Source organism: Lycorma delicatula, chromosome 1 (assembly GCF_047948215.1).
Source record: "Lycorma delicatula isolate Av1 chromosome 1, ASM4794821v1, whole genome shotgun sequence".
In the NCBI taxonomy this organism is placed as follows: domain Eukaryota; kingdom Metazoa; phylum Arthropoda; class Insecta; order Hemiptera; family Fulgoridae; genus Lycorma; species Lycorma delicatula.
This window is the reverse complement of record NC_134455.1, coordinates 193,431,728-193,446,417: the sequence shown is the minus strand read 5'-3', so window position 1 is coordinate 193,446,417 and position 14,690 is coordinate 193,431,728. Positions and strand designations below refer to the sequence as shown.

At 32.5% G+C, this 14,690-nt stretch overlaps 1 protein-coding gene across 1 annotated transcript in view; it reads right to left on the bottom strand.

The window, feature by feature from the left end:
- The window catches only part of Ret (protein kinase receptor Ret oncogene), a 387,727-nt gene extending 386,247 nt beyond the window's left edge, over positions 1-1,480 (bottom strand). Inside the window, exons 1-2 of the mRNA XM_075354801.1 lie at positions 1,353-1,480; positions 235-444 (exon numbers count right to left, since the gene is read on the bottom strand). Coding sequence (XP_075210916.1) covers positions 235-298 — 64 coding nt within the window. The 5' untranslated portion in view covers positions 299-444; positions 1,353-1,480. The remainder of the gene's footprint in view (positions 1-234; positions 445-1,352) is intronic.
- Positions 1,481-14,690: the final 13,210 nt, after the last annotated feature.

The window sequence follows — 14,690 nt, the reverse complement described above, 5'->3', positions numbered from 1 at the left end:
CCACCCATACTTTTTAGAAAACTTAATGGAAATTATGAGATTGACTAAATGTTAATTTTATTGTAACGAGTTAAAAGTCGCATATCAATGTTCTAAAGCATGTTATTATAATTATTTGACCGTAATTTTTAAGGAACAATTTGTAAAAATGCTAGGTAGTAAATTTACTTTAGTAAAGCTTTAAAGGTTCAATATAGGTGTATAAGTACAATAAAAAATATCTTAATGTCTTACCTGCAGTAATAATGACGAAAGCTGTTTGAAGAAGAGTAGGAAGTAGTCGAGTTTTCTTCATCATTTATGCCCATAAATATATTAGTGAAGATCGGAAGGATTACCTTTATAAGTGAATGTATTTAAATATCTTTATCGTATTTTTTTTTTTTTTTAATTGAAACATGGGTTGTTTATTATGTAATTTTGATTTTTCACAGTTGTATTCACCTAAATACGTTACTGAATTAGAAGCTTCCATTTACACACAATAACATCAACACTTCCACACGTGCACACATTCACACACAGTCATTCATTAGATTTTTTTTTTAAATACACCAATCCTATTTATTAATTTATTTTTCTAAGTATAAAAATTATTGAAGTAATTAATAATATTAGTGAAATATAATCTCAATTAGACGGTGTATATTTACTGTAGAATGGAAAAAATTCAATTTGTAAAGAAACACTTCTAATTATGAATATTCAAGTTAATTATAATTATTTTCACACATAATGCAATTAATTACACTATCAAAACATATGTTAATCAAGGCTTAAAAAATAATGCAGAATAAATTATAAACAATTATTTTTTTAAAAATCGTTGAGTTAAATTTGATAAAATTTTTATTCGGATAAAGAAATAACGTTTATGAAAACAAAATTTTCATTCGGTAATATTTTTTTACGTTAAGAAATATAAACATAAAGCTGACTTTCTTAATTTATTTGGCAAAGTGTAACGTCATAACAATTTTCTATACGGGTAAATATGAACAAAAAGTTAAATTTACTTTTGTAGCACGACGTTAATTGCTGCTAATTTTTCAAAGAAATATCTTCGTAATAAATAATAGTAATATCTTAATAATAAAAATAGTCAAAGAAGTGATATAAATCTTTTAATTATTTACCATTCCTACGCAAGGATTTCTTACTAATTAATAATATTCTATTATTTATTTATTATTAATTATTCTATAATTAATTAATATTCAATAATTTTGAAAAAAAAAATGGTTATTTCATATTATCAAAAGTAAATTTAAATCATTTTTTTTTATCACTAAAGTAAATTATCAAATAAACAAGAAAAGAAATAGATGTTAAGTGAAAATTTCAGATACTACATTTATAAATAGATACTTCATTTACGACAACTTCAAACTATACATTATGCGAATTTGCGAAATGTAGTTAGCGCACCCCGGGATGATACTGCAGTAACGTGCGTACTGTTTGGAATGGACGGTGGAACTGTTGCTCGGTACATGACCGACGCTTTGCAACAGGCGTCATGACGCTCATGACCGGCGCACTTGATGTTTTTTCATTTAAAACTTCAGCGCTTTCTTGATTCCATAAAACCTCTTTTATTTCTCTTAAGTAATTTATTATTTAACAACGTCGTGGCTTTGTCTCCTTTAACAAACTGTCAGTTAGATATTTTATACGTTACGTGAAGAAATTCCATATTTCATTCCATCCTGAATTAATTAGTAATATTTCTACAGGTAACAGTCATTATCTATTATTCGGAATGTAGCTCTAAATCAAAATTACAACAAAAAAAACCTATTTAAGATATTTTTTCCCTTTAAATCTTTTGCACCCAGAATTTTTTTACCAAAACCAATCCCCAGCGAATAAGTTGAAAAAACTGTTTCTGCAAAAGAGGGAAAGAAATCACTTCAAAAATTTCTGTAAAATTTGTTTAAATTTTTGTAATGAAAAGAAATTTTAGATCTTGCAATTTCTTTTTTGGGGAAATTACACCCTCAGACATAAATCATGAAAATAGGAAAGCGAAAGCTAAATTCCCTAACCGAAATGAAACAGCAAACTTCCAGGAATTTTATATTCGTTTGATGAAATCTTTTAATAAATGATCTCGTTTGATTAAAAGGGAGTGAATAACATTTTTTGTGCATTATTAATTTTTAAATATATCCTTTACGAAAAGATAGTGAGCTACTGGTAGATACTTCTAATGAAATCAGAACAGATCGCCAAGATCGTGTAAATTATGGATTAAAATAAGTGAATTTTACAAGTTTCATTAAAATAAGTTCTTCCTTCATGTTTAATTCAGTACGGAAATATAAAAAAAAAATGGACTAAAATTAATGTACTCGTATTAAAAGATACGAGTTGAAATATGAGCTTTCGCTTTAGGTTTGCACAAAAAGAAATAAAACGTACTGTTAACAACATATAGAACTAACATTAATTATAAGTTTGTTATAGAGATAGCACTCACAACAAAAATTATTACACGATACCTACGAAAGATTTGAATCTGTATCATATTCTATTAAATGTCTGATGTGTACAAAACACATTTCTTGATTTTGACAGATGAAAAATTCTGATCAGAATTTGACTCAAAATATCAATACACAAAAAAATAAGCTATCCAGTCATCTAACTCATGGTTTCGAACATGTTCAGAGTTATGGAGTTAATTTTTGGAAAAATTACTTCTAAATCTTTTTTTCACTGAATCAAATAAGTAATAAAATAAGTATTTTACTTAACACTTTAAGAGCTTTTCCATTAAAAATTACTTCTAGTATTGCTATGACAATATTAAAACGACTACAATAATATTTAATCATACGTTGAATTTGAATTTGTCTTCACCATCCTAAAAAATTTTGAAGTTATAAATTTTTTTACTAAATAACAGCTAACCTGAGAACAGTCTATCCGTTATTTATAAATGGAATAAAATTCTAATTAATGCTTATAGACAATTAATTTTATGAGTTGTAAGTTAAAAGTTAATATTACTGTCGTTGTATCAATCTTTATTTTATTTCTTCTGCTTTAATTTTATTGTTTAATTCTTCATCGATATGCAGTATTCTACATTTGCATTATAGTATGTTTTATTTTATTTGCATTTACTGATTGAAAAAACAAACTGATTTTTTAACAGTATGATTAAAAATAACTTATACATACAGTAAACTACTAATTGCTCGAGGAGGTTGTTCCGATTTCTATTTAATTCATGATTAATATTTAAGGAGCTATTTAATTTAAAGTAGATTTCAATTAATCTTCGTTTTGCTTATATTCGCAGAGTGGTAGCGTCTCTGCCTTTCATGCAGAAGGTTCTAGTTTCGAATTCTGGTTAGTATTGGAATTTTTCATTCGTTAAAAAGTCATCTTTCATGAATAACTGTAATCGAAAAACAGTTCTAGTTTCTAAAATAAACAAACACCGACTTATAAACAACCTCGAAAGAATGGAACCTTTTTTGCCACTTATCGGACAAAGTGTTAGAGGCAGGCCCAAAAAAGCCCTTCAATTTTATATATTTTAATTAATTTTTCCGTCAGCATTATTTTAATTAATATTAAAAAATGTTTGAAATACTTTTTAATATTTTTTTTTTTAATAAATAAAAAAAATGTTTAATTTGTAGCAGACACCAAAAGTTAGACAACCTATGTAATAAATAAACATTCTTTTAAAGTCAAAGTATACAAATATAAGTAAATTATTTCATTATTCTCATTCTAAGATTAAATATGTGACTAAGAAACATGGAAATATTTTACTGATTTATTTTCTGTATTTTCGTTACAAGAACATGCAAGTATTTGACTGATATATTATTATTTAATGATTACGTATAAAATTGTGTATAAGTACTTAATTTTATTTCAGTAAGTAAAATTTAATTTTAGAATTATTTTATTAATACACCAAATTTCACTTTAATATTTAATACAGAATAAGCTTATTTTACATGCTATTCGTTAATAAACATTTAAAGATAAAGTAAATAATTAATAAAACAGACTATATTTTCATTCCTGTAGTTCCTTCCAACCATCTTTGGTATTTGATATCATAGAAAAATGTACTACTACACATTTATTTGGACATAATGACAAGAATTTCATTGTGGAAAAGGTTTAAAAAAAGTACTTTTTTATTGCCTTTTACAAAGTAAAGGAAGTATTGTGATCGCAAAACATTTTGGTTTTCATACTTTAACGGAAATATCCAATTTGACCATCCCTGAATCTTTTTTGACTTGTTTCGGCGTGACGTCTGAAGTACGTTTAAATGTATGTGCGTATGAATCTCGCATAACTCAAAAACGATTAGCGGTAGTATGTTGAAATTTTGGATTTGGCACTGTTGTAACATCTAGTTGTGCACCTCCCTTTTTTAATGCAATCGAAATTAAAATTTTAATTAATGAAATATTTGGATCTTAAAGAAAAGGCACATCGGTTCGAATCAGATTTCATCTCCTTTTGTTTATTTTAACTTTTTTATTTATTTTTTTAACTTTTTTTGTTTAAATATATGGATTTAATAATTATTAAACCCTAATTGTAAAAAATCCTCTTTTAAAAATTTTACATATTAATAATTCAATGATAATAAAAAAAAATAAAAATAATTAGTGAAATAAAATTTGATGTAGTTTTAAAAATGTGTAAATGTAATTTAATAGGCATTACATGTGTAATATATTTGGTGAAACATCTAATTATTTAATATTAATTGAAAATTATAATTTAGAATTCTAAACTTTAGAAATTTAGAAAATTCTGATAAAAATTGTATATTTATTTAAAAGAAAACATTTTATTTAACTATTTGACAGAAAAATAAAATAATTTTTTTGAATTGTATTCAATTAAAGTGATAATTTTAATCACAGAAAATTTGGATTGAAAATTTTTCTTCACTTGTGCGTAATAGTGCAAGATTTCTGATGTGTATTTCAGGTTTCTGGTGTACTGTATAAATAAAAGTTAATAATAATTAAATTATTCCGTTTAATGAACTGCTACATACTGGTTACAAATGTTAATTTTGACCTTATGATACAAAAATTTCAGTTTTCATTATTGGATTATTTGGTAAACAATTTATTTAAAGAGTAATCAAGGGACTTTTACTCTAACCTAATATTTCAGGTAAAATGGTTGAATTAATTAACAATTATAGATATTTGATGTTAATAAAAACTAATATTTTAGCAACTGTGTAACTATCCACTTTTATTAAAGAATTGGAGGATCGTATCTAACTTTCAAATGAAATTAGTTTAAATGAAGTACAGCAAAAATGTGTATATGTAATTTAATAGACGTACAAGGAAGTCATTTGGTGTCCACATTAGGTTTTTTAATATTGAAAAATCATTTTATAATCTAGAATGAAATACAATACTTCAAATTATGAAAGTGAACGATAGAGAAAAAAATGTTATCTGTATAGAAAATGGGTTTTGTAGGAAAATTAGTTTAGAGAAAAAATACAATAAAAACAGGAATGCGGTGAGGATAACCTACCAGCACTGTTTTTTTATTTATGAATATAAGACTTGATAAAGAGAATACAAGTCGGATTAACTGCACAGAAACAGAAATTAAAATCGATAAAAGAGCAGATAAAATTTTATATACTTTGAAGGAAAACGGGAAAGGGTTAGAATAACTAATTAATGGTACAAATTCACTTCTAAGGAAGTAATTTAAAATGGGTGTGAAGAAAGATAAATCAAATGTGATATGATTAGAGAAAGTAGAAAATGAGTAATAACTTAGGAGAATAAAAATCTGAACTCGCAGAATTTTGTTAAATCTTTTGTAAAATCTTTCAATCTTTTGTGAAATGGACGAAGCAAAGAAAATATCAAAAGTAGTCCACTAAAAGCCACGACATCTTTAATCGAGAAAAGAAATCAAATACTGATTTAGAAATTTGAATACAATCCTTAAATATTTTTATGTAGTGTAATACTTTATGGCAAGAAAATAGTAGCGTTTCGTCAAAACAAATTAGAGATTTTATTATAATAAAAAAATGTATAAAATACAAATAATAAATTTTAATATTGCTGGCGAAGTTTAATGTTTTAAGAGCTTTTTGAACTATTTAAAAATATACGCAATTCCAAGGAGAAATTTATGTACCTCTTTATTTTTTATTTACTAGCTGAAGTTAATTTCGAGAGAGGAGTTAATCTGCTCAATACTGGTACATTATCTCCTTGCTGGAATTAATGATTAGTCGTGCGTTAAACTTTTTACCAAGTCCTTGTACAGTAAATCTGGTGGGCCTCTGTTTTCTCAACATGGTTCATTTAACACAAATCAGTTTTTAATATACCGATAACTTAACTTTGTAAATATATACGTAGATAACTTGATAAAAGTCGTTCTATTTCAAAAAAATGTTACTAACTTGTAATCTTACTTGTATAATTTTGTACGTATTTATCAGTGATCCGTTAAAAGTAAACTGCAACTTAGTCTGTCATCAATTTTAATATTTATTATTTTCTCCATCAACACAGAATTTAGATGTATTTCTTAAATCACCCATTGAACAAATTTGTCTTCTTTGTTTTTTATAGTATTTCATAAAACTAAATATCAGCTAGAACGAATTCAAATCAAGAGGTTAGGGCAGAGTTCTAAGAACTATAAGTCCATATTTATTAAATTTTAATCGAAGTGAAACTGTTTTTTAGCAGTTTTATGTAACTTAATTCGTATTACTGTAAATTAAAGAATGATTTTTTCCAGCAAGTCAGTCATGTCACTTTTCTCGGAGTTAGAATTCGGACTTTTTGTGACCGGTGAGTTCTGATATCGGGCATTAACGACAACTTCCACTGACTGTGGAGGAAGATTAGGAACACATTTTTCAGATACAGATTTCATAAAATTGTTTACATTCATATTCTCTTGATGATCAACACAATTTGAACTGTCTTTACAAGTAAACATCGCGTTTTTGTATTTTCTCCGATATGGATATTATTAACCTTCACTTTATCAACTTTATTAATCTTCACTTCACTGCTGTCATCAGACTTTGATATCCAGTTGGAAGCTAACATGTACGATTTGTTCAAATATACAATTAGAATGTTACTGGGTTTAAATATTCAATTCTCTTCCACTAAACTGATTTTCTCAATTAAACTTTCCTATTATTTTCTGTTTTATCCCATTTAAAACCAATCACTTTCAGAATTACCGCTAATGTGGTTTCATTATCTTTAAATTCAATAGCAATATGATTGTTATTGATTTTAATAATTAGGACTCTTCCCATTCTCTTTTAATTTATAAATCTAACTAGAGTTGTTTAAATTTTGCTTTGTATGTTATAGCAACCATATAAAAAGTGCTGGCAATTGTTTTAAATTTACAGTCTTCATACCCGTATTAACTTCTTTCCTGTTAAATAAAAAAAAAAACATGGTTGCATTCCATCTTGTAACAAATAATGTGTGTAGCAATTTTAATAAGTGAAAGCTCTCCAATAGGTATTCCTTAGAACACTGTTGAAAGGGCCATAATTTAAAAGGTAAATCTAAAAAACGACTGATTAATTCAGTCTTTTCATGTAAATGAAACAATTTCAGAAGTATGAAACTATTTTTCATACAATTGTTCTTGAATTTACTTTTTTTTTTTAACTTCGTCATGAATATTTTTACCTTCCTTCAAATTAAACTTGAAACAAACCATTCAATGCATCATTTTCAAATAACCACAATGGAGGCATGGTTAATGGTTAACACCTGCATCATATTCCATACAATGCACTTTAGAGTAGGATAGATGCGGTATCGACAAAAACATTAATGAAAAACTAGTTCTCACAAACAGCTGTTTACTGTTTGTCACTATAGTAAGAAAAATTAAGTAAGAAAAATATTTCCATATTCTCTTTGTACAAGAGAACAAATTATACTTATTCCCAAACAAAAAATAAGATAAACCTTCTGCTTCTTCTTATAACTAGTCGTACCACTGAGGAATAGATTCTGGAAACATAACTTCCAGCTCATTATTACTGATCATTTGATTAGTTTCAAATTCTTCTCACAAGAAATGTGTAATTCTATATTATGCTCAAATAATTTAAAAAAAAATGATGATGATGACGACGATGATGATGATAAGTCCTAAAAAATTCGGTTTATTAGGGCCTGGAGTCAGTGCAGAGATTGCGCATCCGTTTTCTGCTGGACGTATGCCGGTTCCACCGGAGTACCGGACCGGACCTGCAGATTTGGTAGCGCCCTGGATTGCGACTGTACTCCGGTTGCTAGCCTTGCTACAGAAGAGACAAGAAATCATGCATGTTGAGCAATCGCCAAACGTGACAAACATGACCAAATACCCTCGTCTTGAACCAGCCGTTTTGCCTGAAGCGAAACGGAGGAATTATGATACCGCAAGAATAGAGAAAGACGACAAGGGTATCAAGAGAGCTTTGTTCAAGAATAGTTATTTTAAACCAAAGTATCTGGTTATTAGTAGAGAGGATTGTAATTTTTCGAGGATAAGTCCTTTCCTTATCGCTCAAGAGATAAATAATTGTGCTGGAGGCCCAGTAAAGGAAGTCTGTAAAACTTACAACGGACTTCATGTAGAGACGACTAATGACAACCAGCAGCAGAAGATTCTTGGGCTAAAGAAGATAGACGAGTTTGCTGTATTAGTCGTTCACTCAGCACCCTCAATACCTCAAACGGTGTTGTGGTTAGTCGGGATCTTCTCAATTATGTGGATCATGAAATTGTTGAATTTTGACACCTCAAGGTGTGATACAATGCCAAAGGCTAAACGTGAGAAGGAATGGGAAATTTCTTCCGTCTGCCTCTCATGACCTTACTTTTAACAAACCAACCCTGCCCGAGAAAGTGCGTGCAGGAATACACAAATTGGATATGCGAGCTTTTGTGCCACAATGAGATGTTATAGGTATTAACGTTTTGGCCACAAATATGGATGTGTGGAGAGGAAATTCACGAAGGGGAACTATGCAAGGATTCTCCTTCTTGTGTAAATTGCGAAGGATAGCAATCGTGCAGATCAAGAAACCGTCCTGTTTACAAAGACGAGGTGGCAGTACAGCAAGTCAAAACCCTGCAGAAGTTCAGGTACTTCGAAGCAAAGAAGAATGTAAATGCACGTAAGCCTAAAACAACAACTTATGCTCAGGCTGGGGCTGCTGTTCCTGCTCAGTTGCTGTTGATACAGACCAGTTTCTCGGCAAACTTGCGCCCACATTAGCTACTATGATTGCGAGAATAATTGAAAATAGAATGAAATCTCTCACTCATAAGGAATTTACAAATCCTGTGATAAAGGTACAGCCTCCAGCTAATAGTTCGGCTATGGGCAAAAGCGCATCTGAATAGAAGAAGACAGCTGGAATAAGAGATTCCGGTGCGTCTGCTCAGTATTTTAGATAACTGTGCGAAAAAGTGGTTGCTTTGGAGTCTTCTGGTAAAGCTCCTAAGACTCCTGCAACCAAGGTGATCTCTAAACTACAGAAGCTACAAAAAAAAAACACAGGGTGCCTGTTTCCCCCCACCTTAGGCGGTGACTGGTGCGACTCCTGTTGTGGGGTCTCCCAGGTTCCTGCCTCACAATTGGCGCCTAAACCAAGCGCCAATCCATGTCCGTTGTCATCTACGGATTCGATGCTTTCCGATTCGGAGGCCAGGAGATGTATGGGCGATGACATATTTATCGAACAGGAATCAGTTCCAAAAATGGGAAAGAAGAGGAAAAAGGATGGTTGAAAGGAAAATATAGAGATTAAATAATTTAAAAAATTAAACATCAGTGGATGTTTGCCAAATATCCATGAGCTCCAGCGCTTGGTACATGATGTAGACCCAATTTTTATATGCCTGCAAGAATCACATTTTTGCCGAAATGAAAACTATCAATTAATTTTTAATTTTAATTTTTAGATACAATACATTTCGACAAGATCAACTGCCAAATATAAGAGTTGCAGGTGGAGTAGTCATATTAACATCGACTAGAGCTACCACCGAAACGGTTGAAATAAATATAAATCTGCAAGCGGTCGTAATCATAATAGTGCGTCCACTGAAGATCACTATCTGCATCATATACATCCCGAATTTTGATTGGAAGGATAATATGATAAATTGCTCAGCTTCACCCACCCATTACTGGTGGGTAACTTTAATGCACACTATTCTCTTTGGGGTCGGATCGATTAGATCCCCGTGAAAGAGAATTGAAAAAGTTCCTATTGACTTATTTAATTATCATAAATGATGATTCAGGAACGTATTTCAATGACAGAGATGGATCGACATCATGTATAGATGTAGCACTTATAAGTGCATCGATAGCACGGAGATACTGTTTCCAAGTTTTAGTAGATCTGCGTGGAAGCGATCACTTACCGATGCAAGTTGTAACTGACGTTATGATAAAAATATATCCCATCTCCAAAAGATCGATGTTTTAAAAAGTGGATTGGATGAGCTTCAAATCTAGTACAATACTTAATGAAACAACTGGAGTTACCGAAACTGATATCGATGCTATAACGAACGTCATATTTCAGTCAGAATCAAAATATATTCCCAGAACATCCGGGAAACTCAAGAAGCGACCCGTTGTGTGGTTGAATGATGAAATAAGTGAAACTATTAAATGAAGGAAAAAAGCGTATAACGCTTTTAAGAAACGTCCAACATTATAAAATTTAATTGCCTTTAAAAAAAAAGTACAGGGCGTATGAAAAATTACTAATGATAGATGGTAAAAATTATACTGGTAGAAATACGTGTCATTCATTAACAGAAACAGGACTGCATCAGACTTTTGAAAGAAAGTGAAGGCTATATGTGGGCATAAAAGGTTTGCTCCAATAATTTGCCGTCATTATGAAAATGGAGTTAGAGATACTCCAAACGAAATTGCAGAGCTTCTAGCCAATCATTTTGAAGAAGTCAACAAAATGACTAACTACGATTAATATTTTACAATTAAAAAAAACAGAACTTGAGGGCCTACTAAATTTCAGAACTGAACGAATTGTTCGTACAATGTACCTTTCAAAAAAGAAGAACTTGTGAAAGCATTGGAAAAACTTGGCAACACAGCTGCTGTGTGATCTGGCGTTATGGAGTAATGTTTCAATTGCATGAATGGATCACTCGCGGCAATATGCCAGTGTTATTCAGAAACAATATGAACGACCGTACTTTTTAAGTACGTGTTAAAACAAATACTCATCACAAAAAAGATTGAAAAATGGCATACCACAAGGCTCGCCGTTGAACGGCGACTTGTTCACGATCGCCATCAATAAACTGATATTAGCTATTCCATCAGAAATCAGCAAAAGTGTCTTTGTCGATGATCTGGCAATCGTATGTGCCAGCAATATTACATATATATTGAAGGCCAAGTTGCAACGTAAAATAAATACTCTTAACGGTAATGGCTTCAAATTTTCACCAGAGAAAACGTGTTGTGTACACTTCTGTAGGAAGAGAATTCCTCACCGAAGTCCTGTTTTAACCAACGACGACCATCCAATACAATACAAGGATAATGTTTAGGTTTTAGGTTTATTATTAGATAAATTCCTTACATGGGGATTATATATAAAGGACTTGAGTGATAGATGCAAGAAAGCCCTAAACATTATTAAATGCTTATCAGACATAAATTGGGGGCTCAGATAAAGAAATACTAAACTGTTTAAAGCGTTGGTTCAATCAAAGCTTGACTACGGACGTATTCTATATTCATCCTCTAGAAAGTCGCACTTACAAAAGTTAGATGTAATACATAACAGCGGAATAAGATATGCCACAGGCGCTTTCCGAACAAGTCCGGCGACTAATCTAGTATCGGAAGCCGGAATAATGCCATTCTATTATAGAAGAGACATCTTTTTGCTAAGATATGCGGCACATATTATTTTGAAAAGCCTTTCCTACCCATATAAAAAATAAAACTTTTAATAATCATCATTACAAACATCGTGCTACCTAGCACGACATTAGCAATTTCTACAAAAAAAATAGCGCTATGGCTCTTACCAGCGGTAAACACAAGATTGGATCTCTCCCATGGAAAAATAAAAGAGAAGACAGCAATAATCATCTAACAGGAATTTTTATCATCCGTCAGTAGTTACAAAGAATACATAAAAATTTATACTGACGGTTCTAAAACCGAACAGTGTTGAATGCTCTATAAATGGAGAAATGTAATTGGAGAAACGCATTATTGGAAACTCCCACATATAGCATTTTTTTATACGGCAGAACTTATTGCCATACAGCAAGCTCGTAGCTACTCTGAACATTTCTGCGAAGAGAGAGTGCTTATATGTTCCGACTCGTTAAGTGCACTTACTGCATGTCGGAACAAGAACATTAAGGATGTCCGTATTGCAAACATCTAGTCCATTTTATTCGTTTTAAATCGACGAGGACAGCGATATGTGTATTTTTATGGACTCCAGGTCAAGCTGTTATTGCAGGAAATGAAAGCGCAGATGAAGCTGCCAGAACGGCAACAGTCTGTAATAATTTGAATATAATTCCATGTACGAGTGGCCAATGTTAAAAATTGTCTAATTAATACAATAAGAAGCAGGTGGTGTAATGAATGAAGAAGATTAAATACGAAATTAAACTCAGTTAAAACTTCTCCATATAAATGGAAGATCGACGTGAATCTGACTCGCCGAGAACAAGTGGCAGTGACCAGATTTAAAATCGGTCACACACGAATAACTAATTCATATTTCCTAACCGGAGAAGAAAGATTAATTTGCGGTGTTTGTTATAAAGCACTTACAGTCAAGTATCTAATGGAACAGTTTACTATATATGAGGACCTCAGAAAGAGGTTTGGTCTAAGAAATAATATTGCTGCTGATTTGGAAACTGGAAATGAAGAAAAATAGTTGCTTATCTGCACGCCAGTGTACTATTGAAAAGTCTATAAGCAAATTCAAACTACGTTAAGGAATCTCTAAGTGAAGTAGTTTAATTCTATGGATAAAAAAAGGGGGTCTTCAATCGTGGCACGGTTAGGGCCGAGAGGTAGCACTCTTTCCTAGCACGCCCGGGCTCGCCTGCATGCAAGACTGGGGGGACGGGGCGTATCCGATGATGGCATGGGGAACCCTTGTTGGTGATCGGTGCGGGCGGGGGAAAGGTTATGCGCAAGGCATGTCTGGAGCCAGGTAAGTCAGGACCGTGAAGGGCAGCCTCCCCACCGAGGAGTTCTTTGGCAGTCCTGAACAGGTGGTCGAATAGCTCCTGTTACACGAGGGGGGGGGGCACTTCGATGAGTTAAGTCCAACGGGACAATTTATAGGAGGGAAGTCAACTGCCATGGCATCCTGGGGCGACTGATGTAATGCTTAACGACGGTTCCGATTGCTCCGAGGGTGCTTAAAAGAAATAAAAAATTCTATGGAGATGGACATTATTTTAATAATGTTGGATTGTGAAGGCACTGGTTTCTCCTTCTGTTTTTGTGTTTTGTTTACTGTTTCATTTTAATATCAGGGTCTTTTGCACCTTGTAAATGTTCTCTTTTTTTTAATATGTATGACTGTTTAAATGTTCTGTATTCCCAATTTAGGTTTTTTAAATAAAATCAAAGGGCCCTTTACATTCTTACACATGACGCACCTGATTGTGATTTAAACCCGTTTTAAAGAATGTGACGAGGGCTAATGCTTAGAAGTCGATGCCCGTATAAAAATAATATTAATAATATCCCGGATAAATTCAATCCCACGTCCGTGCAACATCTACGCACAAGACCGGGTCGCGCAACGACATGTTACTTCGGTACTTGTGCTTATGTTGGCTAACGGGGAGATAGTCTTACTCAGGAACTCCCTTTGAAGTAAGCTCTGTTTGCCGACGTTGGGCGGAGTGCGGTCAGGGAGTGTTAATCTCTCTTCCCGGTTGTGAGGCGGCATTGAAAATGAGCTGCTGTGAACTTGCTCTGCCGAAGTCTTGCGCCGTCCAGCGTGAGTCAGTCTTTTCGGCCTTGGCAGGGATTATCCTATTGGTAAGGATTTGGAGCTCTTGCTACTACCTGCGAGCCTTGGAATGTCTAGAAAAATATTTTTCAATATCAAAAAATTCCACTACCTGACTAAATGCTTCCTTGGGCCATCGTTTTGACACCACTTCCGGAAGTTCTGCTACATCCACACCATCTTTCGGTTTTTTAATGATTCCTTCGCGATTCTTAATGGGATCAGTTTGCACTGCCTTTTCTCGAGTCGATTTCTCTAAGTTCCGTGATACAAGTACAGATCTAATTTCTGCGATTCGCCGTACCAAAATGGACAGTTCACCCTCGGCCTGTTTAATTTCATGCTTCGTATTCTTATCAATATTGTCATGTAACATTTGGGTTTCATCTTCCAGTCTGTTTATTAGTACAGTTCAACTAGTTCATTATATGCTCCTCGGTCTTCAGCACTCGGGGGTCTTCGTCTTTTTCTATCCTATCTGGATCTTCTATCTTCTCTATCAGAGGAGGATGATGTAGCCCCCAATGCTTGAGAACTCACAAGCAGCCTGGCGGCCTCCTTCCTACCATCAGCTACTCGCTGTGGTTTACTCCTCCCTTCCTGTCTGGGTGTC